This window comes from Vulpes vulpes, chromosome 2 (assembly GCF_048418805.1).
Source record: "Vulpes vulpes isolate BD-2025 chromosome 2, VulVul3, whole genome shotgun sequence".
NCBI lineage: Eukaryota > Metazoa > Chordata > Mammalia > Carnivora > Canidae > Vulpes > Vulpes vulpes.
Window position 1 is genome coordinate 26,176,561 of NC_132781.1, and position 26,853 is coordinate 26,203,413.

Below are 26,853 nucleotides of genomic sequence, written 5' to 3' on the forward strand. Positions count from 1 at the left end.
TCCCAGGACCAGGCCTGGGATGGGATCAGGCGGGAAGTGGGCTGGTTTGCTGTGATACCCTCAGGCACAATCTCTCCTCTTCCTTCTCCCCAGGGAGGTGGTGCTAAAGTAATCCCCTCCTCAAGCATACTCCCCCTTCTCATCTCCTCACTCTGATAGGCCTCTTTTCTGCTTTGAGGTTGTTCCTTGGTGTGCACAATAGACCATGGCTAAGGACCAACCAAAGAGTAAGCAGCTCCACCCAGGTTTATCCCCAGACAGCACAGGCACATGACTCCAGCAAACTTTATTTTTGGCCCCAGGTCAGGGCTCCCAAAAGGCTTCCTAGCCAGTCATTTCGGAGTCTTCTACAGTCATTACCAAGTGGGCTTCCTCAGGAGGCCTTGCTATCCCCAACTCTTGACTTCTCCTGGTGCCACCCTCTCCTGTCACCTGGGCTCCAGTCTCCATCCAATGGCCCCAGGAATTCAAAGCATAGCTACCAGTTTGAAGGTGCCCTCAGGCTTCACAGGAACCACGTGGACAAAAGTCTTATAGAGCACAGCACCCTTGGGCAGCCTGGTAACCAACTCCACAGCCTCCGTGTTGCTGGGACTGGGCACGTAGACCTCCTTAGTGTAGCGGACCACTCCCTCCTCCAGGGCATACAGGTGCTTCTTCTTCCCAAGGCCCACCTGCAACACAGAGACCTGGTCAGCTGAACTGATGGCCAGGTGGGCCATCCCAGGGCTTCAAGACAAATTTCTCATAAGGCTCTGGGACCAAATGGGAGATCAGAAAGCTCTATCTCGAGGCACCTGGGTGGCTCAGTTCATTAACTGTCTGCCTTTGGCTCAGGTCATGATCCCAGGGTACTGGGATCCAGCCCAGCATCAGGCTGTCTGCTCAGCAGGGAGTCTGCTTCTCCCTCTCCTTCTGCTCCTCCCCCTTCTTGTACTCTCTCTGTCAAATAAATAAATAAATAAAATGTAAAAAAGGAAGGAAGGAAGGAAGGAAGGAAGGAAGGAAGGAAGGAAGGAAGGAAAAAGAAAAGAAGAAAAGAAAAGAAAAAAGAAAGCAAGCAAGCTCTAATTGGGTTCCTTTTCCCAATGCTTGGCATTTCCTTGCCTTCTACTTCTTTGCTGACTCTGTGACAGAAGAGAGAAAAGAAAACTCCAGCAGGCAATCCTCGTGGGTACTCAGTCCCTGAAGGCTGGTCTCTGGACCCACATCTGTGCAGGGGCCGGAAGCCACACTAGACAAATCCCCAAACCAGGCCCAGGAAAACGCCTCTAATCATTACCCTTTGGGAGCTTGTTTCACTTAAAATTAAAAAACACTGGAGTTATCACAGTAAACATGAGCTTGCTATGCTTTCGTCCTATATAGTGATCTCTAAAGTTTTTGCTCTATAACTCATAACCCCTTTAGTCCTCACCTTATGAAGCAGCTACCTTTTCTATTCTCCGGACAAAAATTATGAGTGGAGAATAAACTCCATGTTGCATATACAGTTTATACGCTGTATATATCTTAGCATTTTTCTTTTAGAACTTGAGATTAGACGTGTGGCAATTTTTATCTAGGCAACAAAGCATTATTCAATATATCTCTGATTAAAGGAATGGGCTCAGGAGCCAGGATGCTTGGTTCAAATCCCAGCACCACTACCTACTGTTGTGTGGCTTGCACAAGTTGTGTTACTTCACTGTGTCTCAATTTTCCCATTTGCAAAATGGGGATAATATTAACTACTTTTATGCGGTCCCCTCGAGGATTAAATGAGTTAATCATAAAGAGCTTAGAATACTGCTTAGTTTAAAACACGTTAGTGTTTATTATTGTTGGTTGTTGTTATTTTGGTGAGTTCCAAGAGTTAACACAACCACACAGCCAGTGTCTCAAGTTTTAATAGACAAAGCTACTATAAATACAACCAATTCACATACAAATTAGCATTTATGACATAATTATAAGCTACCATCAGTCTTTCTGTGCCTATTAAAATTGCCCCAAAAAGGGGCGGTGGGGGGATTGATTACAAAGGAAACTAACATTTAAGGGATGCCTGGGTGGCTCAGCAGTTGAGCATTTGCCTTCGGCTCAGGGCGTGATCCTGGAGTCCCAGGATTGAGTCCCACATCGGGCTCCCCGCATGGAGCCTGTTTCTCCCTCTATGTCTCTGCCTCTCTCTCTCCGTGTCTCTCATGAATAAATGAATGGAAGCTTTTAAAATAAATAGATAAATAAACTAACATTCAAGAAGATAATGTGAAGAGTACAGTACAGGGGTGCCTGGGTGGCTTAGTGGGTTAAGCGTCCAACTCTTGATTTTGGTTCAGGTCGTGGTCTCAGGGTTGCGAGACTGATTCCAGAAAGAGGCAGGCTCCAAGCTCAGCAGGGAGTCTGCTTCTCTTCCTCTCTCTCTGCTCCCCCCATCACCCCATGTGCGCACAAGCTCATTCTCTCTGTTAAATAAATATTAAAAAAAAAAAGTATAGTACATATCTGTGTTAACAAAGAACGTTCCTACCTCAGAAAGTAATCCCATTTTGCCAAAAAAAAAAAAAAAACGGAAATCCCTTCCTATATGGACCTAATTTCTGGTACATACACTGAATCTATTTTATTAAATTCAAACTATCTTACAGCCATCTAATAACAACTTTATGCAAAAGAGAATTAGCAAGAAGGAAAAAAGAATACACTGAAATTAGTTTCCCAAGATTCAAAAAGTATCTCAAACCACGAGGCATCTCCTTCCCTAACAAGTAGGGGATTAGAAAGAGACCCAAGAGAACCAGACTGATGTTTCACAAGGCAAAGCACAGTGACTGGGAGTCAGGCAGCCCCAGCACGGACCCTAGCTCTGCTGTGTGGGCCTCTCCACTCCCTAAGTCTCTGGCATCTTACCTGGAAAATGGAGGTGATACCCAGGGATGGGCTAGGGATGAAACGAGACAATGCAGGCCCAGGAAGCAAAAAGATGCTTGGCATTTGATAAGTACCCAATAAACGCAACTGCTTTGTTATCACTACCATGCTTAGGAGCATAGAAAGGTGGTCCTGGGAAAGAAAAAAAGGGGAAAGGGCTACAGAGCAACTCACATGGGCGCCTGGGTGCCAACGGAAGTGGCGCTGAGTTGCAAGGATGTTGCCAGCATGAACGTAGTGACCTAGAAGAAAAGTCCACAAACACACTGTCTCTGGACCCCAGCAATAGGACAGCACAGCAAACTAAGAAAACATACCGGCCCTCGATTTCCTGGCCCAAATGCTGCACACCAACCTCTAAGCCTGACCCTGGACAAAACCAATCCTACACGGTGGGATACAGGAGCCCCCTGTCTCCTTCTGCCAATCCCTCCCTACCCTCAACCTCTGGCAGTCTTCTCTCTCCAGTCACATGGCCCAGGTTCACACCTATCTGCTCTTCCTCAGGACCCCCACCCTGCCTCAGGTCTTCTCTGCATCTGTAATCTGGAGCCAAGTGCTCTGGCAAGCTAAGTGGAGAGTATAGGATCAGGAGGGTTGCAGCTGGGAAATGGAAACGAAGGCACGCCCTTACCCTCCATTTTCCTGAGGCCAAAGCGTTTGCCTGGTGACTTTCCACCCAGGTTTTTGGAGCTGCCACCTGTCTTCTTGGATGCATATCTGACGGCAAGAGACGCAGCCTGAGGGGGGCTCAGCAGGGCTGTAATTGCATACAGAACAGAAATGTTCAGAAAGGCTCCCCCAATTATTGCTTCTCCACCTCAATGGGCCATTTGCTAAACTGAGAGGTGGCAGGGGAGGTGAGGAAGATACGTGAGCAGAAGTGCCACTCGACTGTGTTGGTTTTCAGGGAGTGTCTGGAAGTCCTTGGCCTTCTCCCATGGCAGGAGACAAGTCATTCCTTGTATTGTCCTAGGTGTATGCACTGTATAAGAAGTGTGTGTGTGTGGCTGGGGGAGGCAGTGGGCAGTGAAATATTCACGGAAAAAAAAATAAACACCATGTGCCTTGGGTTCTGACACATTCAATACTGTTGAGGAGAAACAAACACCACTGAAATATAAACCAGCAAGAGGACACCACAGAGCTGCTGGTTTCAGCCTCACCCACCACATGTCCTCAAGGCTCCAGACACTGTGGAGGGGCTGGACCACAGTGCCCAGCAACAGGACACCCAGAGAGAGGGTCCTGCTTTGGTCACCCACCACTTTCTCCACCATCCACCCATCCACTGCACACCAGATACTTGTAAACAAAAAGGGCAGCTTCTCTGAGGGTGGCTCCCACAGGCTCTTAGCCATTTCAGGAGGCTGGATTCTTTTGTCAGCAAGCCCACCCAGTATGGGTCCTAACCAAAAAGACTGACACCCTGCCCTTGACAATCTGACCTCTCCATTCTCATTCCAAAATGCTCAATGGCATTTATTTTTAAAAGGAAAGTGAACTGAAATTCATACTAACCAAGATGGAAGCCCCTTGCTATGTGACAAGCACAGGGCTGGCAGTCCTTGCTTTCAGGCCTGCAGGCACAGCCAGTTAATCAGGGATACGCCAGAGTCTTCAGAGAAGCCTTGTGAGACTCTGGAGTCTACAAGTTGAGTTCCTGAAATCAGGTTTCTGAAGTTTTAATGAGCAAAGGGAGTAGCTGGGGCAAAGGATGAGAAATAAATACTTGGAAAAACATGTTAACTGCCCAGCACCGGTATCTACCTACCATTAAACCCATTCATTCATTCATCCTCTAACTTATGAAGATGAAGAATGGGACTTTTTACTATCTCTTTCACAAATATTTGCCCTTCAGCCTACTCCCCACCTCAAAGTAAATGATGCTACCACCTATGCGGTTGCTCCCACAGAAATCTTCCGTGGCAGATTGCTTCCCTTTGCTCATCTCACATACGCAGTTCACCAGCAAACTCTGGGTTCTATCTAATCTCCAAAACAGATCTTAAAACCACTCATTTGCCCCCAAATTTAGTAACACTAGTATCTTGGCTAAATCACGGCTCATCAGGGCCACCATTAGAGATTTCCATCTGGTTTCCTCATTTCCACTCCTACTCTCTTTAAATTCACGAAAGAGCAATGGTTTGCTTCTCAACATGGAAAACTGGCTTAAGTCACTCTGTTGCCCCTCATTCTCTTACAGGGCTATGCCTCCAGTCTTTCTTTGGGTCTTAACTTTGAGGTTATCTCCCCAAAGGGCTTCCCTAACCACCAACCCCCCAAAAGACACCACACACACATACACACGTTTTTGCCTTCCTTAACAGCACTTGTCACAATTTACAACCATTTTGTTCATGTGCTTATTTACTGGCTTAACCACTAGAAAGAACCGGCCCGGGAGACTGTCTTCATCTCTCCTGAGATGCCCAACACCTAACCGCACTCTCCGGCACGGAGCCCTCACTCTGCTGTACGAGCGGGCTAACTTTCTGAGCTCCAGTGTGCCGGTGTTTAGGGAGGAAGGGCGCCCAGGGGGTGGAGGCGGCGTGCCTACGTCACCAGCCGCGTAGGAAAGCTATATCTACCCGCTGGGCAAAAGAAAGACACGTGTTCCTCGAACCGCCACCCCGAGCCGGGCGCCCGGGAGGGGTCACGTGATCAGAGACGGCCGCGCTTCAAAGCTCGTGGGCCCACCCCTCCGCCCCGAGCCCCCTCCAGCTCAGCGCCCAGGAGCCTCCGCAGGGAACAGCTTCCATCCCCAGGCTCCCTGCAGGGCTCCCGCTCCGCCTAAACCCCTCCCCCAGCAACAGCCACGGCGTCCCGTTACCAGCCGCCCGCGTCCTCAGCGCCAGCGCCGCCGACGCCATGTTTGCCGTGCACTCGCTTCCGGTTTCGAACATCTGCTTCCGCTACCAGGGGAACTGCTTCCGCTACCAGGCGATCTGCTTCCGGGGCCTGCGCGGCAGTTGAAATCGTGGCGCGAGGAGTGGCAGGTGAACCCTGGGCCCGGGCTTGTCGCGCAGCGGGCGGCGGGTGGCAGATTGGGGCCGGCCTCCTGGGCGCCGCCCCACAGGGCCTCGGCGACCAGGGCGTCCGGGGCTCCGCCGCGCGGTGCGGACATGCCGGCCCGGCCTGGCAGGCAACCTCGATTTGCCGGACTGCGGCGGGGCTCTGGGAGCGGACCGGGAGGAGGTCCCTCCAGAGACGTGGAGCGTTTACTGTCTGCCTCGTGCTGTGCTAAGGCTGGAGATGCACCATTTCAGTTATTCGCACAGTGTTATGGAGTAGGTGTTACCATCCCTGTTTTACAAAATCGGAAAGCGAGGCTCCGGGAGGTTACATGGCCCATCTGGGTCACACCTACAACGTTAGTGAATGTTTATTCGAAGACTGACTCTTGTACACACGACCCAGCAATTGCACTTCCAGGTGTAGATACAGAATTGAAAACCTGTCCCCATAGGGCAGCCCCGGTGGCTCAGCAGTTTAGCGCCGCCTTCGGCCCAGGGTGTGATCCTGGAGAAGCAGGCTCCATGCACCGGGAGCCCGACGTGGGATTCGATCCTGGGTCTCCAGGATCGCGCCCTGGGCCAAAGGCAGGCGCTAAACCGCTGCGCCACCCAGGGATCCCTGTATCTCAATTTTTAAAGAAAGAATGCCTTGAGGCTTCTGGGTGGCTCAGTCTGCTAAGCCTCTGCCTTCGGCTCTGGTCATGATCCAGGAGTTGGGATGGAGGCTCCCTGCTCAGCAGGGAGTCTGCTTCTCCCTCTGTTCTTCCCCCGCTTCTCCCTTTGTTCTTCCCCCGCTAAGTGTTCACTCTCTCGCTCTCTCGCTCTCTCAGACTCTTTCAAAGTCCTAAAAAAAAAAAAAAAGAATGATTTGACACCTCCATTTTAAATGCAGAGATCAACAAGGGGGTGGTGTTGAGTCTTATTCCTACTGCATTAAAACTTCCAGTAGTAATCTCCACTTTGTTTCTGGGTCACCTTGACCTAGAAGGGATCTGAGAAGTCAGTCCTGTCAGACTATAGACCACTGAGTTCCAGATTGAATGTCCTGGGACCGTGTTCTGCTTTTCTGTTTCTCTGTATTTTGTATATATTTCCCTAACGTTTGACCACCTAACATGTCTGATGGACTGAATTCAGAGCTACAATCTGTGTTTCATCTCTCTTTTTCTTTTAGGGAATTAATTTGATAGCACGTATTGATGGCTCTAAAGAGGTCCTCACTCTCACTGGATTCTAGTGAGAGTGACTCTGAAGAGTTGCCAACATTTGCCTTCCTGAGAAAGGAACCCTCTTCAACAAAGAGGAGACAGCCACAGAGGGAGGAGAAGATTGTTGTGGTTGACACCTCAGATTCTGAGGCCTCCTGTCCTCCATCACCACGGTTGAAAGATGCACCACCCACCCCAGACACAGCTGAACCTGTCACACAGACAGAGCCTGTCAGGGTGCTAAGCAGTGGAAGTGAGGATGAAGAAGAAATCCTTCCCCTGGCTCAGAGGCTTATGTGTAAGTTTCTGGCCTGCAAGCAGCTGAGCCCTGAGGATTCTAGTTCTCCGGTTAAAAGGGTATGGGATCATCAAAATAATGAAGGAGCATTGTGTGACTGGAAAAAACAACCCTTTCCAAAGGTCCCTGATGTTCCCCTCCATGACACCTCAGAGAGACATGCATCAAATAACAAGGACCCTGCAGGAGATAATCCATGCCATCAGCTTCTAGCCTTTAAAGCTTCCTGTCCTATCCAGAACAGCAGCTTGACTATAACTGAAACAAATGCCGAGGTCCTCCCACTTCAGAAGAGAACCAAGCGTAGCCCGAAGGTCCGGAGGAGAGGCTCGCAGGGATGCCAGCCGCGGGGACCAGCGAGCCAGAAGGAAAACACTGTGAGACAACAGGAGAAGAAGAAAGCAGCAGCACGGGTTAACAGGGTGAAAGCTCAGAGGCCTGAGGAATGCTTAAAGCACATCGTCGTTGGGCTGGATCCAGGTCCTCCTGGCACCCATCTTTATCCTTTACTGGGGTACCCACTTTCCAGGCTACCCCCTGATTGCCCTTCTCCCGTCATCTGTTGCAGTGCTTTTGCAGACGGAAGGTGGAGGCCAGCTGCTCGAGGCACTGCAGGCCATGGAGTGCCGCTGTGTGATCGAGGCACAGGCCATGCCCCGGAGCATCACCTGGAGGAGAAGGGCCGAGCCAGCTGAGGTAGTGGTTTTCTGGCTGATGTCTTTCCTCCTACTTAGAGCTCCCGAGAAACATGCTTTCATTCTGAAGAATATTAGTCTGGGTCCCATTGGGAAAACAGATGGCACACTTAGGGTAATTTAAGGAAGATGTAAGAAGGAATGGTTTTCTTTTTTTTTTTTTTTTTTAAGATTTTTATTTATTCATGAGAGAGACACAGAGAGGCAGAGACACAGGCAGAGGGAGAAGCAGGCTCCATGCAGAGAGCCCAACGTGGGACTCGATCCCGGGTCCCCAGGATCACGCCTTGGGCCAAAGGCGGCGGTGCTAAACCTCTGAGCCACCCGGGCTGCCCAAGGAATGGTTTTCTTAAGTGTGTTTAGGTACAGGGCAACTGCAAAGACGGGACAGCCCCACAGGGTCGTAATACCATTAATTCAAGGTTTCTTCACCTCGGGTACAATCAGCATTTCAGATTGAATAATTCTCTGTTGTGGGTGCTGCCCACTCACTCCTGTAGCACCCTTTCAGTCAGGACCATCACAAATGTCTAGATGTTGCCAAACGTCCCTTGTGGGGAAAAATCGGCTCTGGCTAAGAACCACTGGCATATCTGTTGGCATGCATAGGCCTGAATGGATGAGGGGAGGAAGTGGTTACCAGCATCTGGAAGGAGAGAGAAATCTAGAGAGGACTCACCTTGAGAGAACCTTGACCTCCCGTAGAGGAACAGAGCAAACCCTAAGTGACTCATTTCCAGGGACCCAGAGAAATAGCTCACCTTCACTCCTCCCTCCCTCCCTGCCTCCAGCCTCTTGCTGGGTTTCCCACAGGCCATTCTCACTTGGCCATGTGCACCAGAGGGCCTGGTGATAATGGCCTCCTGCAGAGAGCGAGTAGGAAGGGGGAGAGTGGATCTGTGGGGGCGGAGGGAAGATAATCTGCATAGGATTCCTAATTCTAACTGGGCTTTGGGAATGGGTGGGCTTGTGCTTGAAACCCAGGCCCCAAGGCTTTATTGCTCTGACCCTGGGAAAATTATTTCATTGTTTTGTGGCCTTGTGTATAAAATGAGGACACTGTTGCATTCCTCTGGATGTCCCATGTCTGGGGACTAAGTCAGATAACCAAGCCCCAAGCACATAGTAGGCACATGGCAAATGTTCCTTCCTTTGGCCTGAGCTCCCGAGGTTACTAGCTCCTGTGCCTTCCACTCCTCATTTTTAAGAATGTCCAGATGAAACACAGGTTTTTTTGCTCTCTCAAGGCACCTGGCTGGCTCAGTCGGTAGAGCATGAGACTCTTGATATCAGGGTCATAAGTTCAAGCCCCAGGTTGGGGCATAGAGCCTGCTTAAAAAAAATTTTTTTGCCCCCTCATTTGGATTCTCATCAGTAATTTAGGGCCATTGCACACTTTTTAATTTGGGGTATCAGCAAATCTTTATATTCACATCACAGGGTTACTTTTAAGGGTGCTCCCACCTTATCTTTCATGTGGCAGTGGCAGTGGCAGTTCTCCTACATGGAGGGAATCCTTTACCCTGCATCATGGTTCAGGGGACACAGGTGGGAGAAGTTGAAAGCTTTGTGAAGGGTCACGGCTGATTGGTGGCCAAGTGGGAACTAGAACCCAGCACTCCTCCCACTGCACTATGCTATATTGTGGGTCTTGGCTTTTGTTTCTAGGGACCCAGTGACGAACCCCCTCCCCCCCAAGCCCTGCTCCCTTTGCTGGGTCACACTACTGCTGCAGGAGTGTGGCACATGAAGCCACCGTGTGGCAATGGTGAAGAGCAGGGACTTTCATGGGTGGCAGTTCCCCTGGAGGTTCTTTTCTTTGTCACACACAAGCCTGTGTATTTGTCTGAGCCTCTTGGCTCCTAGTCAACATCTGCCCTCAAAGGCCAAGTACTCATTTGTATAAAACTCACTGGAAATTTGCTTCCCTCCGTTCCCCCTATCCAAAGTGCACAGAAACATTGCAGTTCTCAGCCCATTTCAACTCCTCTTTACCACCTCTGAGAGGCAGTACACCAAGGTTGGAGAGTCAACTGGGGAGGGGTAGGATCTGGGTCATTGTTTCTTGCCACCAGAGCTTCATTCCAGAAGAGAAAGAATAATGCAAAAATGGGCTCGGCTGATGTGGGTGCATTCATTCACCCAGAAGGCCTGGGTCTCTCTCACAGGTGCTGAGCACCTACTGACCCGTCTCCCTCTGCTGGGTTCCGGGTCCTTTGGCAGGATGGAGAGGAAGACTGGGTGGAGGAACCCGTGGTCCTGGCACTGCTCCCGGCAGAGGCATTCGTATCCATGGTCTACAACTTCAAGCAGGTGGGCAGAGAAGGGTGGGCGCTGAGGCTGGGGACAGAGGGCCGACTCTAGGGAATAAATATTAGCGCAGTGTCTGCCCTTCACGCAGGGAAGTCTGGGTGACGCTGAGAAGGGGAAGGAAACTCTGCGGAGCTTTGTCACTGACGCCACAGCAAGGACAGCTGGAAAAGCTCTGTCACTGGTGATTGTGGATCAGAAGAAGTGCTTCAGGTTTGAATTGATCCTCAAGATGGAGCATGAAAAGGGGCAGCTCTCGGGGCTACCAGGAGTGAACTTACTCATCCCAGATCTGGGTCCCCCTAACAAGTCCTGGGCTCTGGTCGGGTCTTTTCACCCCTGCTCTGCCCGAGCCTGGCCTGGAGCAGCCGCGCTCTGATTTCCTCCCCAGTTCCAGTGTTCCAAATCCTCCCAGAAGAAGGAAGCAGGGAGCGGCAAATAGAGAACAGGCCAAGGAGAAGCAGCAGGGACAGCCAGAGGCCAATGCAGGGCGCACCGTGTCCAGAGTAGATGTGGAAGAGGTAAGAACTTCACATTACCTGAGTCAGGCTGGGCTCCCACTCTCATCTAACCTGAATTGCTCTAGATGAGCAAGGTGCCAGCTGGTCACACCTTTCTGCCTCAGCACCAGGTAGGAGAGAAAAGGCTAAGCAGGGAGCCAAGGGGCTGGGCTCTCTCTGGGTTTGGCTGGCAGGTGGGTGGGAGGAACCACAGACCAGTGTCTCTGCACCCCTCCAGCCTGTCCTGCTTTGGGGTCTGTAGGCATTGGTGGATCTACAGCTGTACACACAAGCCCAGGCCCGAATTGTGCAGAGCTGGAAAGAGCTGGCCGACTTCACATGCGCGTTTACAAAGGCGGTGGCCGAAGCGCCTTTCAAGTGAGTGTGTCCCCAGCAAGTCTGGGCTCCGCTGCTGGGCCTTGGGCCATGTAGCAGTTCTGGACCCACCTACGGTCTCTTTCCCCTGAACTCTGCCACCAGCCCGTTGTCTGCCAGGCTGGTGGCAGGAGTCAGCCCAGGCTGGGGATGCCCGTGAAGAGCCCTCAAGCCCAGTCCTTTTAAAATGTTCTGCGGTAGCTCATCTGTAAGTTCGTGTTCTGCAGGCTGGTGCTGGGTCACCAGTGAGCCAGGTTACCTGGCTATCCCAGGTCAGGTGACGATGTAATAAGCCCTCATAAAACAAGCTTTTAGCCTACTCAGCTGTAGGAGTGTTTGTGGTCAAAATTTAAAATGAGTAGCGGACCTAGAGACAGTCCAGTCTGAGTCCCTCATTTCATGCTTGGGGAATGGAGGCCTGAAGACTGCCTTGTCTGAGGTCCTAGCAAGTTAGAGTAACTGGAACCAGACTCTCAGATCGCCTGACACCTAGCCCCTAGTGGTTGTCCCTGTGCACGCTGCCTCTCTAGTCAATACAGCCCAGTTTCAACATGTGAAACTACCTGGTTCTTTTCTGGCACATTGTGTCTTTATGAAAAAGACTTGATATCATTCATTCTTAAGGGACACTGCTTGGGAACAAAATGAGCACTCACATAGACCAGATATGACACTGTGCCTGCCTCTCATGAGGTTGGTGGTGGGGTTTCTAAGTTCCCAGTGAAGGGGACAAGTGGAGTGACAAGTGACTCACAACTCTTCAACTGCTCTTTACAGGAAGTTTCGAGATCAAACTAGTTTTTCCTTCTGCCTGGAGAGTGACTGGGCTGGAGGGGCAAAGGTAGACCGTGCCGGCAGGGGGCTCGCGCAGGTCTGGAGGAGGCAGATTCAGCAGCTGAACCGAGTCAGCCTGGAAATGGCCAGTGCCATTGTGGACACCTATCCATCCCCCCAGCTTCTAGTCCAGGTAGGCTGCTCCAGTGGTCACCTCCAACACCCTGTGGCATTAGTGGACTCCCAGGCAGTTTCCGTGGAGGGCACTGGTAGTCAGCACCACGGGCCTGCTGAGATCAGTGAACACAGACCCAGGGAGAGGACAGGTTCTCATCCCCCCACCCAAGCTTACTGCCCCCTCGTTGATGGAGAGGGTGACCCTGGATGATACAATATTGAGAGGTCATTCGCCACTTCCAGGCTTATAGACGGTGTCTTTTGGAGCAAGAACGCCAGAATCTGCTTGCAGACATACAGGTGCGCCGTGGGGAAGGCGTGACATCCACCTGCCGCCGCATTGGACCAGAGCTATCCAGGCGGATCTACCTTCAGATGACCACCCTGCAGCCAAATCTCTCTTTAGACACTGCAGACTGATGCCAATCCTTGGGGACAGGGATGAAAAGCTGGAGATTTCTACCTCGCCCAGTTCAGAAGAGGACCACAGAAAGAGACTGGAAGCACTTCCTAAAGCACAAGCCTGGTCAGGCTCAAACATACTTCCTGGGTGTCCCATGTCTGCAGCAGTCTCCACCCCACCCCCATCACCTTGAGACAGACAGCTGAGATACTGGTGTTCACCTTCCCAAGCATCTAATGTTCCTCTCCCAGTGGAACTCGGCTGCCGTACACAAATCACCCTGCCCTAGCAGCCATCAAGACACAAATGAACAAAGACCGACCACTCAGACACGTATTTAATGATTGTAGAAATCCAGAACCTCAGCTTCAAATCTTGAGATCACAAGTGAACTTCCCTCAGCCGGCTGGCTGGATGGGGCTGAGCATGCCCTGCCTTCCTCTCACCCACTGAGCCACCTCAGCTGGCCCCTGTGCAGGGGTCTCCTCCCTATGCTAACTCCCCTGCCCTCTTTCTCTCATTTTACACACTATGTAGTTTCAATAAAGCATTTGTACCACTGGCTCTGGAGCTTGAAGGAAGACTGAGGAATGTGTAGTGATTCTGAGTAAGGTGTGGGCCATTGCAGTAGAGCTGCCAGGGGAGGGGGTTGGGGGGGGGGAGAGAAATAAGTCACTCCCGGGATGGGGACAGTCACTAGGGGCTGTCCTCTCCAGATGAGCCACTAAGGCTCAGTCAAACCCCACTCCCTGGCGATTCATGACAAGCTTTTGCTCTCCTGAGGGAGGGACAAGAAGCTTGCAGTTGGGAGTTTTCAGTGATTAAGCACCATGACGACCATTTCTCATTCCTTCATCTGGCTTTTGTGAAAAAAAGGCCAAGGAGGCCACAGAGCAAGAAAAGGCTTAGTCTGGCAGACAAGAGGATGGAGAGTCCTGCCCATCTGTGCTAGTCGTTTGTAAACGCACCACTTTTAAGCTCCATGGTGCTACTTCCCTTCATTGTGGAGGTGGTTATAGGTCTAGACCTAAACAATTCTAAACCTCCAGCTCTGTGAAAGTTGAGTTTTCAGGTTGCCTCTGTCACACCAGCTACCCACAGCTGTCACAGACAATATGGCTTTGACGGTCCACCTCCTTGTTTACTGGCAAGCGGGGAGTTAATGCTCTAAAAGTGAGGCAAGGAGCCCGGACCGTTTTGTGAGAGCCACATGAGCCGAGGCAGGACTCTACAGGAGCTGCCCAAGACCCTCACAGCTGGGAGAATTCTATTTGTGGGACACAAAGCTGCCTACCATCAGAGTCTACACTCCAGCTGAGACACTCCATTCCGGTGTGAGTTCTGTTCTCTCCAAACATTATTAAGAAAGCAAAATGATGGAAAGAGAGGCTACTGGAGTGGGAGTCCAGTTTTACTTCAAACTAGCTGGGAGATCGTAGGCAAGTCATGGGAGGCCTCCGTCTCCTTGTCTGCACGTGTTCTATTGGACTGGATGGACCTGAAGTCCCTTTCACGGCCTGAGATTTTAAATGGTCATTAAAATGTCTGAGGTCCTTAAGAAAATAGGTATACCCCCGACCCCCCAATTTAGGCTAGATTTGCTGAGTATGGTGTTTGTTCCCTTAGTCCCCAATATCACACTGCCTCCTGATCTGCCCTGGCTATGCAGGGAGGAATGAAAGAAAGGGTTTGTGACATACAAAAGTATAAATGTAGTGACAGCTGACCTGACCGTTTAGTAGAAACAAGCCTTGCCTTTACACAGCTTTGTATAACTAGAAAAGGCTGTTTTTTTTTCCTCTGCCTACCCCAAGCCTGTTCCTTTAGGCATGCAGGTGACTGTCCCACCTCCCCCTTCTCCTTATTCCACCAGGGAACCCTGACTACGGAACAGAGAAGTCCTACAAAGAGGAGATCTCAAGTACCAATCGGCAGCCATTTGATGATGGCAGGTAGGTCTGACGCTAAAAAGAGGTTGTGTCCAGCAGAACCCAATTCCATAGGAATCCAAGCTCCAAGGCTGGGAGGCAGCAGGTGTGGAGGACGAGCTCACTGCTGGGAATCGGTCTGCAGTACCCACTGCAGGATGTCGTGGCCGCTCAGCGCCCGGACTGCATTGTCGTAGACGGCATTCACACTGGTGCAGAGAGGCTGCCGCTGCAGCTCTGTCACCCGACAGGCCACCAACCCGCCAGCCACACACAGCAGCAGCAACAGCAGCAGCTTCAGCACAGCCCAGGACCTGGTGTGTCTCCGGGGTGGTGGCTTGCGGGGGCGAGAGCCAGACTTGGATTCTGGAGGGACACAGGCATGACAGAGGGCTTTGGTCAGTTTGAGGAGACGCATGTTCTACCCACTGATGCCTGTCCTCCTGTGCAGATCTGCTCACACCCCCTTCTCAAACGAAGACTCCCAAGCCCCCAAAACTTTTAAGAACATGTGAGTTCTTAAACACTCTGCTTATGCAGAGACTGAGACAGAAATCCTCCTCCAGGGCATCTCTGGCTCCCTCATGCAGCTCACGATCTGCAGGGTCCCTCTGTATCAAGGGCCGGGCTCTTCAGAGGGCATCAACCATGGGTAGAGTACTGCCCACTTGGGGAAACAGGTTGGAGATGCTGGCATTATTATTCATATCTTTATTATTATAAAATATGCACATACAAAGCAAGCCTGGGGAGCCTGGGTGGTGCAGTCTGTTAAATGTCCAAGTCTTGGTTTTTGCTCAGTTCCTGATCTTGGGGTCATGAGATAGAGCCTCACATCAGGGTCTACCCTCAGCATGGAGTCTGCTTGAGATTCTCTCTCCCTCTGCCCCTCCCGCTTGTGCGCACTCACTTGCTCTACTCAATAAATAAATCTTAAAAAGAGAAAAGAAAAAAAAGCTGGGAAGGTCAGAGTCAGATACTGTACTGTGAACAGTGACTGCTGCTGGGAGCAGGGATTACAGGTGACTGTCATTTTCTGATATATATCCAGAAATTTTTTTAGTTCTCTGGAATGAATACCTATATTACATTTCTAATTTTTTTTAAAAATTGGTTTTGAGATTTTTAGACAAACTTTAAAAAACTTGCCTGAGCATCCACATGTCAAGAACTGCATGATCCTGTCACAAGTGAGATTTTTCTCAATGCTATCACTACCCTGTAAGGAGGTCTAATCTTCGTTTTACACAAGGAAACCAAAAAGTGGCTGGGCAACTTGCTCAAGGCCAGCGAGGACAAGCAGCAGGGCTGCAGGCCTCCAGCCTTCCGATGGAGCTCCTTCCCCCACAGCTGCCTCCCCCTTGGGGGCCCCTTCTGACCAGAGGGTATGCAATCCTCCCCTGTACATGGAGCCACACTGCTACACAAATTCAACTGGATATCTTCAGGCAAAACACTAGTGTGTTCTTTATACAGCACCATTCCCTGAATGCAGTAAAAGGATTCCTTTGGTGTTCAAGCAAAAAGAGAGCACTCCATTCTGATCTGGAGAGAGAACCAACCAGAGGCAGTGCCAGCTTTCCTGAGACAGAGGGGAGACGGGACCATGCGCTCAAAATGCCTAAGTGCGCTTCACAGATGATGTGAAGGACTTTTAAGGGTAATGTGACCATATGCAGTCTTCGCCTTATTGTGATTTTCGCATCTAACCCTTACAAGAAGGGCAGCTCCCTGTTCTGGGAACGCTCTCAGCCACATTTGATGGAACACCTGCACGCCAGCATGCAGCTCTGGGGAAACAAAGCAGCAAAGCACTCACTCCCCAGGACAGCCCCCTGCTCCCTGTAGGCAAACCCTCCCAAGTTGCTCCCAGGCCACAGAGCAGGATACTGTGTCTGACCACGGTTTGCAGCCTCACTCACTCATCTGTGCCTGAAAACAAATGGGTGCCCCCACGGCAGCCCAGCTGGAACCCTGCAAGTGTGGAAACGTACTTGGGGCCTGATTCGTCTCCTTCTTGGGCTTCTTCTCCTGCTCCCGCTTGGCTGCTTTGAGGGCGTCATACTCCTTTCTTCGGCGCTCCTTCTCCTCTGCCTTCTCCCGCTTCCGCAGCTCTCGCTCCTGGGCCTCCTTAGCTCGCTGCTTGGCCTCCCGCTTCTTCTCCGCCTCTACAGGAAAATGCACCGCAAAATGACTTCGCACCCCCAAACCTGCGAGAGTACCTTCCAGAGTAAATAAAAGCTTGGGTTCGCCCCCCTCTCCCTTATGCCACAGGTCACATAAACTGTAGTAAGAGGAAACAATGGTCTCTCCGCTCTTGGGGAAGTAGGCCCTCCCTCGGGTGCAATAAGCTACTCTGAGAGTTTACTGAGTAGATTAAAGGGTCCCTAGCCCTGTGCAGCAGATGTTAGGGCAATATAACAAGGGGCACATGAGAAAGACATGGGTGACAAGCCAGGGGATTGAGAAAGCACAGCGAGCGACAGCCTCATACAACTTGGCTGTGAAGAGGAGACCGGGGGTGTGGATTCTACGGCATTCCTATCTTCCCAAGCTTCAGAAAGGAACATAGCTTGGGAAGGGCAAAGAAGAAGAGAAAGTGAGCACTCAAGTTCATGGTGAGAGGGGATGAAGTGTTCTCCTGAGGAAGCAAGACTAATTTGTCAGAGGGTACCTCTACACTTCCAACCCAGGAGTCTGTGACACGTTCTGACTTACTTCATGGTTCCAGTACATTTACATCCAGTACCCAGTTTACAAATCACTGGCTTCTAAAAATGCACTTTCAAATTGGTTATTTGGAAGCCTGAAGTACATTTTTCCAAAGCCGGGATGCCACAAATTAGGGAGTCAAAAGTCCTTTTAGGGCTTAAAAGCCTATGTGACCAATGTAGCTGAACAGTAGTACGCCAAGTACTGGAGCTTTCCACTGCTTTTCTATGTACAAACTAGCTCCAAGTTCCAGCCCGGGCACTGAGAACTCCCAGGGCACGCTACACCCAGCCTGGAGAGAGCATGTGGCAGCAGGAAGACAAGCAGCAGTGGTCCAAGGAAACATGGCATCACAGCAGCCACACATATAAAAGGACCCAGTGTCACTTGGGGACCATGCCCGTCCCTCCCCAACCACAGGAATCCTCCAGTCAGGGAGCCAGAAGCCAGCCAGTCCATGGAGTACCCACTGTGCACCAAGCCTTGTTCTAAGTGCTCGAGATAGGGCACCTGGGTGGCTCAGTGATTGAGCATCTGCCTGTCTCTGCCTTTCCCTCTGTGTCTCTCATGAATAAAGAAATAAAATCTTAAAAAAAAAAAATCTAAAAAAAAAAAGTGCTTGAGATGGAACAGTGAACACAAGTCAGGTTCTACGGCCGTACCACCCTGAACGCACGCGATCTTGTCTGATCCAGTATCTAAAGCTTTCTAGAGACGGAGACAAACAAGTGAACAAACAGTAAAAAAAAGCAACGATGTATGCCAGAGAGAGAGTAAGAGACTGTGATGGAGCAAGAGGCAGGACAGCGACCCAAGTCCCGGTGCTTCTGTTGCCACATTTGAATACACGAGGAAGCACATGAATCCAGCCATGTGAAGACCTGAGGGGAAAGAAACCAGGCACAGCCCCTGAAGTCAGAGCTGACTTGGTGTGCTTGAGTACCCACAGGGGCTCGTGCAGCTGGAGTTACCAGCATTCTCTCTCCCCTGGCTGTGGGACAGAGCTGGAAGCAAGCAGGCTGGGGCCATTGTGGGTCTTGTTGGCGACAGAAGCCATTACAGTGTTTTAAGCCAACAGCAGTATAATTGACTTCTGTTTTAAAAAGATCTCCCTGGCTGCCATGAGGAGGAGGCCCAAGTGTGGAGACAGGACACGAAGCTGGGAAGCACTGGGCCGTGTAGACCATGGTGGCTGAGCTGCAGGTGGCCTGGACGGGGAGGAAGCATCACACACAGGACTCAGCTAGACCAGATACCAGAGTAACTGAAGAAAGGCATCCTGGACATCTTTGCAATTTCAGGCTTGAATAAGTGCAGGAATGGTGACTGCCTGTCTTGGCCATGCTTAAGTTTTAAAATGTGTCTTAACCCTCCTAGCAGGCAGTGGGACTCTGGAGCTCGGTGGAGAAGCCAGGACTGGAGACAGACCCATTGGACAAAGCTGATACCCTACACCGCCACACTGCTCCCTGCTGCTCTTCATGACACTTCCATGGACCCCAGCTCCTGGCGCATGTGAGTCAGAGGCTGGGTGAGGACAGGAAGCTGGCAGAGGAGGGATGGCACGTACCTCGTTCTACTTCCAGCCGCCGCTGCCTCTCTCGCTCCTGGTCTGCCTGCACAGCCTTCATGTGCTGTAACACCTACAGAGGAAAAAGAGTGCTGAAATGCCCCACACAGGGGGCCCCACGGCACATGTTTGCTCAGGAGGCTCACAAGTGACACTGTTTAGGGCATCTAGATGGTTCAGGTGGTTAAGCGTCTGTTGTTGGCTCAGTCATGATCTCCAAGTCCTGGGAACGAGCCCCACATCAGGCTCCTTGCTCAGCAGGGGAGTCTGCTTCTGCTTCTCCCTCTCACTCTGCCCCTCCCCCTGCTCATGTGCATGCCTACTCTTTCTCTCTCTCTCGGTGTCAAATGAATAAATAAAAATGTTTAAAAAGTGACACTGTTCTCTTCAGTCCAGCAGAGCCCTGCGGTAACGCAGAGCTAAGGGAGGCGATCCTGTCTGTCTCCTAACGCACAGTGCCAGCCTTAGTTGGAGAAGGGTCATTCATGCCCAGGTCACTAAAGCTGTGAGCAAACACATCTGTGAAACCCAGTGCTGACTGGAGTGTGTAGAGAGTCCTGTTCTTTACAGTTACTGTCACATGCATGATCCCATGTAATCCCTCAGCAACTGTGGTGATGAGCAGAGACAGCACTTCCCCCGAGACTTCCCAATGTCACTCCCTTGGCTACCTTATGGAACTTCCCCTCCTCCCTGTCCTGGGAGGCTTCTTACCTCTCTCGGTCATAACACTAGGTTCCCTAAGGTGGAGACTGCTATCCCATCTGCAAGCTAAATACTCAATACATGTCCAATGAACAACTGACTGGATCCCCATTTCAAGAGGAAAAAAGCCAAGGCTGAGGTTGGCGGGGGCTGTGTGTGTGTGTGTGTACTATGTCCTGTGCATGCCTGTGTGTGACCTGTCTACTTCACATAGCTACAAAGTAGCACAGCTAAGAGTACAGGTCTTGGAGCTCTTGGGCCAGAGTCTGTCCCACTCACATCAGCATACAGAGCAAGGAAGCCTCTAGGAGGAAGGGAAGAGCCATTCGGCCCATATAGCAGACAAAGCCCTGGCACCCAGAGCCCCTCAAATCCTCGTCCACTCAAGTCACAATGGCCTCTGACTGAAACGGCCCCAGAGATTCTCACTATGGCTAGGGGAGGAGGTAGAAGACTTTATTTTTTAGGTTTGTTTGTATCTTTAGAAGCTGGTATCCCTTGGATGTAGAGCACAGAGTGAAAGCTTAGAGCCCAGCACAATCCTGACTCTACTGCTCCTAACTGTGTGACCTTAGCAAGTGACTTAACCTCCTGGGCTCCCTGCAAGAGCCTGCTTTGAAGCCACGAGGAACCCTGTCATGGGCCATCCAGGCCTTGAACCTGCTGCAACTTCTCGGAAGGGAGTCACCCTCACTAAACAATGGCCACTCAATAAAGGAGTGCAGGATCTGTTGGAAGGTCAAGCCTGATGGTGGGAGGTGGCCCCAGTTCAAAGTCCCTGTCTCACTCTGAACTCCAAATATTAAGCACCAACCATTCTGGTGGTTTTAAGGGGTGTACAGGTGGCTAAATAAAGAGCCCAGAGGCTTAAGAGACATCCCATTTCCCTGTGCTCCAATGCATCAAGAGTTATCTGACAACACAGCAAGCTCAGAAATGGGAGCAATTCCTCTGCTCTGGACTGGGAGCCCCTGACGGCCAATTCTTTCTACCTATCCCAGTCCACAGCACACAGTAAGCACTTGTTAAATACTGTCCAGCTAACAAGTTATTTTTATTTCTTTTTTTAAAAAATATTTTATGGTTGTTTTTTTTTTTAAGATTTTTATTTATTCATGAGAGACAGAGAGAAAGAAAGAGAGAGGCAGAGACACAGGCAGAGGGAGAAGCAGGCTCCATGCAAGGAGCTCGACATGGGACTTGATCCTGGGACTCCAGGATCACACCCTGGGCCGAAAGCGGCGCTAAACCGCTGAGCCACCTGGGCTGCCTGCCCGTTATTCTTATTTTTTAAGATTTTATTTGTTTACTTATTTGACAAAGAGAGTGAGAGAGCACAAGCAGAGGGAGAGGGGGAAGCAGGCTCCCCACCGACAAGGAAGCCCTATGTGGGGCTTGATCCCAGGATCCTGGGATCAATCATGACCTGAGCCCAGGACCCTGGGATCAATCATGACCTGAGCCGAAGGTAAACGCTTAACCCACTGAACCTCCCAGGTGACCCTAACAAGTTATTTGTAAAAGGTGCTGTACTGTGCACGAAGCTTATCAGTTACTGCAAATGACCCATGCACCAATACAAGGTCAGAGCTGTTGAGGGTTAAACTAACCCCAGGGGACAAGTGACCTCATTCTAGCCAGCCCAAGCCACTCCACTATGCCTCCTCATGGTGTGCTGCAGGAGGCCACACTAGGGTGAGGAGCCAGGGAGCATGGCTTCAGTTACCATATCCACAATGCAGTGTCGTACCTGGTGCTCTGTCTGGAAGCTATATGCTAATGCTAAGATCTTTGTGCTCAATAAAAATGATCTTTGTGGAGCATCAGCAATTTCATACAGTTTAGCATGTTAGTTGAATGAATAAACGGATAAATGAAATCTGTGTGCACAGTGAGCATTTATGTCAGAGAAATGGAAGTGAGCTCTACTTCACAAGGTTATGAGGATCATGAGGTGAAGCATAAAGCATGTAGGACAAAGGAAGAGTGGTGGGTGACAGCTCCTGCTATTCTTCAGAACAGACATCACTCCTAAAGCACCAGGACTTCACTGATCACTTGTACTGTTCTCAGCTATAGGCCAGCTGTTGCCGTGGCTACCTGGCTGCCCAGACCTTGTACACCTGGTCTCCTGTGACAATGGGTGAGATACATGATGAGACTTTCTAAGACACCCTGAACTAATGAAAAGAAAAGAAAGGCCATTATTCCTGAGATTCATCTAGAGACCCACCGTGCCCACATTTCACTTCCAATAATTCTATCATTTAAAGTAAAAGGATTTCAAGTCCTTTCTGTTCATCATGCCTCCTAAATATGGCCAAGAAAGCCATCTGGTGCTCAGCTGTTCCAAAGCTGGAGGGAAAAAGTGACCATAGCTGGCATCTGAGAGATGCTTAAGAATCAGTGCAAGGGAAAAAAAAAAAAAAAGAATCAGTGCAAGGCATGGGGCACCGGAGGGGCTTAATTGGTCGAGTGTCCAACTCTTGATTTCAGCTCAGATCATGATCTCAGGGTTGTATAACTGAGCCTCAGCATGGCGCCTGCTTAGGGTTCTCTCCCTCTGCCTCTGTCCCTCGCTGCTCGTGCATGTTCTCTCTCTCAAAATAAAATATTTAAAAGAGAGAGAGAGAGAGACAGAGAGAGAGAGAGAGAAGCAGGGTGAGGCACCTTTAGGGCTGCCGATAATTTCTGCCTTCCATACTGCCTTTATTCCTCACTCCTGCATCAGACGACTCGACTGAAATCACATGTCCCATCTGCCTAGGATATGTCTGCTTACAGGTATAAGCTTACAAATATTAACAAAACTTCTTTGTCATGATAACCATGACTCAGAAAGGCCACAGTCTCTAATCTTCTCGTCCCATTTAAAGAACTGTCAAGGGATGCCTGGGTGGCTCAGCAGTTAAGTGTCTGTCTTCCGCTCAGGGCATGATCCTGGAGTCCTAGAATCAAGTCCCACATCAGGCTCCCTGCATGGAGCCTGATTCACCCTCTGCCTATGTCTTTGTGCTTCTCTCTCTGTGTCTGTCTCTCATGAATAAATAATCCTTTTTTTTAAAAGATTTTATTCATTTATTCATGAAAGACACAGAAAGAGAAAGGCAGAGATGTAGGCAGAGGGAGAAGCAGGCTCCAGGCAGGGAGCCTGATGTGGGACTTGATCCTAAGACTGCAGGATCACACCCTGAGCCAGGGGCAGGTGCTTAACCGCTGAACCATTCAGGTGTCCCATAAACAATCTTTAAAAAAAGAAAGAACTGTCAATGGTGTAATGTTGGAATGATTAGGTAAGGTCCTGGGTTCTAGAAAATAAAAATTTTACAGTAGAGAAGCCAGTACCATTCTGCTTCTTGTAAAGTAAACCCAGAGACAAAGGTCCCTCTGCCTGACAGGCTCAGAGTAGACATATTTCACTGAGACCTTAGTGCTGGAAACCTCTCCCAGCTCCAGGTGCCCTGGGAGGGAAAAGCAAGAGGAGGCAGAAATGAGTCCCAGGGGACCATGCAGAGGGGATGCTGGGGAGCTCCGTGCATACCTTGTTAGCACACTGCTTACACTGCTTCTCATCCAGGCAATCCCCAGCCACTTTGGCCAGGGCAGGGTCCAGGGGGTTATCCTTTAGGTCCAGCCACTTCAGGCTCTGAAGAAAGAAGACAGAGAGGCCGCTCAAGGCCAAGTTCACACACAGAGTCCCTCAAGGTAGACAAAATGAGCAGGAAGAAAGCCCCTGCGTATGCCAGCTGCAGGGAAAGCCATCCCTCTGAGGTGGCACCAACGAGTGGTCTTCCTGCCAGCCGCTCTCACAACCAGGCTCCACCTCCCTAGGACGAAACACTGTTACCTTGAGCTGAGCGAAGCTGACAGGCAGGGTCACCAGCCTGTTGTTGAGGAGATCCAGGTGCTGGAGGTTGACCAGACGTCCAAAGTCTGCCGGCAGTTGCTGCAGTTTATTCTTACTCAGGTCCAGCTTCACCAGGTGTGTGAGGCCACAAAATTCCGCCTAGGACCCAGAGGGACAACATTCAAGCCATGGGCTCACATCTCGGTATGATGATGCAGAAGCCTTCAAGGCAGAGGCGACTACCTGTAAACCCTGACCCTACCTGCCATCCGCTCTTCCACCTTGAAGGAGATGCAGCCAACACCCAGCACTTCTGCTGGTAAGTAGTGAGATGTGTACATACAAGGACTTAGCACAAAGTAGGCACAAGAATAAGTGTGTTCCCTCATGTTCTGTGCACGCCCCCAGGCGATCCTCCACATTGTTACAGGAGGCCCTGCCCGTCCCCTCACAGCACCCTATGTTCTCCTTTCACAGGAGTGGTCAAAGCACAGTATGACCATCCATTTCCCCAAAAAGATCAAGTGCCTCTCAAGTACTCTGTGGTATTCTCTGTTCTTTGCAGCACCTAGCACAGTACCGCTCTGCAGTGACGTTCCAACCTGGGCGCAGAGGCATGACTCCTGCTCTCTGGGGGCCTATAATCACCAGCGGATCTGTGCTGAGAAGGCACAAACAACTGAACACACTCAGACTGAACAGACTGAAGAGCACACTGGCGGGGGGGGGGGGGGAGGTACGCGGCATTGGGGGGGCACTGTGTGACTACTGACGACACAGGCAGTGGCCAGCTGCTAGGACTTGCCACCATACTTTTATTAGACACGACATGCTTTCTAGAAGCAGTGGGATCTCAGATGCTTTTTCAGTGTGAGAAATGGTTCTTGCTGAGCTTCAGAAAGATCCTAGAGATAATGAGTGAGGCTCAGGGGAATACTGACAGGAAAACAGACTAATGATCCAATGAAGCAACTGCCAACTTCTGAGACCTGATCCCCAAGCAGAGCCCAGTGGAGCCAGGCAGGGAGTGACACAGCCAGAGTGATCACTGCAAAAAGACGACAACAGCAACAGACCTGCCACCATCGCCCTGGAGAGGCTTGAAGGACAGAACCACTTGGGGCCTACCCAGGTAAAGGACTGTGAATTGAAGACATCACAAAGAATACAATGGAGAACTGGGAGGAGTTGTGCAAGAAAAATCAAAAGGACCTGACCACAGGCTGGCTGTGTCGAAAAAAGTGTCTCAAGTAATTCAAGGGTGGGGAGAATAATGATACGGTAGTCCCTGAAAGCCACATTATTTTTCCTGTTCCTCATCGAAAGATATAGGTTGTTGTCCATAAACAGCTTTCTCTCTGGAATGCAGACGAACTTACAGAATGGCCTCTCCTCTCCACAAAAGAGAGGCAAACTACTTTTCAAAGGAATAAAATAAGGCAGAAAAAAAGATGACCCCAATAAGTGATTCAGCCTGTAAATCTGTTGACTTTAGTTTTTCATTGGCCTGACTTCCCCACTGTTCTAAAAAATGAAGCTTCTACCGTGCTTCCCTTCTTGCTGAGACAAACTATCCCAGCATGTACCATTCAGTTATAGCCTGTCTGCAGGCCTGTCCTGAAATTACGCCTTACGACATAACACCCTCAAACAAGAAGCATCAGTACTCTAGAAGGAATTGTGCTTGCCTGCCGATCTTACCGGTAGACTTGTCAGTTTATTGCAGGACAGATCCAGAATGGTGGCCTTTGGGAGGGCAGCCTAGGAAAAGGAACGAGAACAAAATGTCAAACCAACATGTGGAACGGTTCAGTGACATGAAGCATTTTCCAGAGAAAATTCCCACAATTAGGGAGGCCTTTGGAAATCAGAACTGAGGGGATCCCTGGGTGGCTCAGTGGTTTGGTGCCTGCCTTTGGCCCAGGGCGCCGTCCTGGAGTCCCAGGATCGAGTCCTGAGTCAGGCTCCCGGCATGGAGCCTGCTTCTCCCTCTGCCTGTGTCTCTGCCTCTCTCTCTCTCTCTCTCTCTCTCTCTATGTCTATCATGAATAAATAAGTAAAATATTAAAAAAAAGAAAGAAAGAAAGAAATCAACACTGAAATATAATGTAGTAGTAGTAATAATAGCTGCATGCATCAGCATTCACTACCTACCAAGCACTTCTGAATGCAATCAATCTTCCCTGTAAGATGGGAACTATTATCACCATTTTATTAATGAGGAAATCTATGGGCATAAAGGTTAACTAGCTTGCCAAGGGCACGCAGCTATTAAGCAACGGACCTGGAATACGAACTGGAAATCCGTTCCAACCTCCATACTACAGAACCAAGTGCCAAAAGCAAATGTAATTCGTTAAAGGCAGGGAGGAAAGCGTAGGTTACCGGTACGGGTGTGCCTGTAGGAAACCTGGTGGGAAAAGCAGGGACCTATGACCTAACATCACTCTGGCAGCAGCCTAGTTGTGTCATCTTCTGGGACTTCAGGCCTCGGTTTCCTGGCTGAGAGAGTGGGAGTAGAGGGGCCGTGGAGTGGGCAGAAGCAACTGGATTCCAGCCAGTTTAAGCTGAGTTGGGAAGAGCCCTTGCCAGCCAAGCAGCGATACTTCAGGGCTGGGGCAGGCAGCCGGGATTGCCGGCTTCCCAGAAATGCACAGTTCCGGGCCACACCCAGGTCTCAACGGAGGCCTACTTCTCGGAGGAGTCATTCATTCATTTGTTCATTCATTCCCCCAACAGCCAGCAACCACTCCGTGGGCGCCTCCTTGGAGTCAAACACGGAGCCCAGGGCTGTGGAAGCCCCCCCGGAACGAGGGAGGCTGACTCCCGACCCGTAAAAAAAACCCAGGGCCGAGCAAGCAGCGCCTTCTCGTCTTCTGGAACCACGCCAAAGTGACACGTGTACATCACAGGAAGGAAACTAGGGGGGGCGGGGGGGCTCCCCGGGGACTCAGTCCCACTCCCCCCACCCAGTTTTAAGATCTGGAGACTGAGGCACGGGAAAGGAGGCGGCCGGGGCCAGCGGGCCAGCGCCAGGCTCGGGCGGGCACCTGGGCCTCGCGGGGCGGTACTGACCAGTTCCTTGACCGGGACCTCGTTCAGGTCGCTGAGGCTCAGGTCGAGCTCGTTGCCGTCCAGCTTGTCGCGGAGGTTCCCGCCCTTGCTCCCGGCCTTGGTCATGGTGACGCCGGCAGAGCGGTCCCGGCTCGGGGGCTCCGACGGACCAAAGAGAGGCTGAGAAGCCGCGGGCCGGCTCGGCGGACTCGCAGCCAACCGACAACGCGCGCTGCTCCGCCGCCGCAGGCGCGAGACGCCGCCGTCCGCCCGCCCGCCCGCTGCACTCGGAGCCCCGCGCCCCGCTCCCACCGGTGCCGCCGCGACGACGACCACTTCCGTGTCCACGTCACCTTCCGCG

General features: G+C 50.8%; 3 protein-coding genes across 4 annotated transcripts; 1 reads left to right on the forward strand and 2 right to left on the reverse strand.

Moving 5' to 3' along the window:
- Positions 1-271: 271 nt before the first annotated feature.
- Positions 272-5,847, reverse strand: MRPL27 (mitochondrial ribosomal protein L27). The gene is made up of 4 exons (XM_025995874.2): positions 5,753-5,847; positions 3,548-3,673; positions 3,088-3,155; positions 272-674 (listed from the first exon to the last, which is right to left on the reverse strand). Exons 1-4 carry the CDS (start codon positions 5,823-5,825, stop codon positions 468-470), a joined length of 474 nt encoding a protein of 157 aa, XP_025851659.1. The 5' UTR covers positions 5,826-5,847; the 3' UTR covers positions 272-467.
- EME1 (essential meiotic structure-specific endonuclease 1) lies at positions 5,784-13,253 on the forward strand. 2 transcript variants are annotated; one of them, XM_072747471.1, is made up of 9 exons: positions 5,784-5,918; positions 7,111-7,922; positions 8,011-8,141; positions 10,361-10,450; positions 10,539-10,660; positions 10,839-10,968; positions 11,210-11,325; positions 12,100-12,289; positions 12,517-13,253. In XM_072747471.1, the coding sequence occupies exons 2-9, from the start codon at positions 7,136-7,138 to the stop codon at positions 12,691-12,693; spliced, it is 1,743 nt and encodes a 580-aa protein (XP_072603572.1). In that variant the 5' UTR covers positions 5,784-5,918; positions 7,111-7,135; the 3' UTR covers positions 12,694-13,253. The 2 variants fall into 2 exon arrangements, with proteins under 2 accessions (XP_072603572.1, XP_025851657.2); XM_025995872.2 differs by having other exon boundaries at positions 8,011-8,138.
- LRRC59 (leucine rich repeat containing 59) lies at positions 12,996-26,853 on the reverse strand. The gene is made up of 7 exons (XM_025995873.2): positions 26,514-26,853; positions 25,140-25,199; positions 23,439-23,597; positions 23,133-23,237; positions 18,887-18,959; positions 16,599-16,772; positions 12,996-14,970 (listed from the first exon to the last, which is right to left on the reverse strand). The coding sequence occupies exons 1-7, from the start codon at positions 26,616-26,618 to the stop codon at positions 14,726-14,728; spliced, it is 921 nt and encodes a 306-aa protein (XP_025851658.1). The 5' UTR covers positions 26,619-26,853; the 3' UTR covers positions 12,996-14,725.

Coding starts and splice junctions, on each gene's coding strand:
- LRRC59 (XM_025995873.2), bottom strand. CDS start 26,618: ATGACCAAGGCCGGGAGCAAGGGCGGGAACCTCCGCGACAAGCTGGAC. Junction 23,598..25,139: donor ATAAACTGACAAGTCTACCG/GTAAGATCGGCA, acceptor TCTGGGTCCTAG/GCGGAATTTTGTGGCCTCAC. Junction 16,773..18,886: donor GCGGCTGGAAGTAGAACGAG/GTACGTGCCATC, acceptor ATTTTCCTGTAG/AGGCGGAGAAGAAGCGGGAG.
- MRPL27 (XM_025995874.2), bottom strand. CDS start 5,825: ATGTTCGAAACCGGAAGCGAGTGCACGGCAAACATGGCGTCGGCGGCG. Junction 3,156..3,547: donor TGGCCTCAGGAAAATGGAGG/GTAAGGGCGTGC, acceptor CTTTTCTTCTAG/GTCACTACGTTCATGCTGGC. Junction 675..3,087: donor GTTGGCACCCAGGCGCCCAT/GTGAGTTGCTCT, acceptor TCTGTGTTGCAG/GTGGGCCTTGGGAAGAAGAA.
- EME1 (XM_072747471.1), top strand. CDS start 7,136: ATGGCTCTAAAGAGGTCCTCACTCTCACTGGATTCTAGTGAGAGTGAC. Junction 10,451..10,538: donor TGGTCTACAACTTCAAGCAG/GTGGGCAGAGAA, acceptor CCCTTCACGCAG/GGAAGTCTGGGTGACGCTGA. Junction 11,326..12,099: donor GTGGCCGAAGCGCCTTTCAA/GTGAGTGTGTCC, acceptor TGCTCTTTACAG/GAAGTTTCGAGATCAAACTA.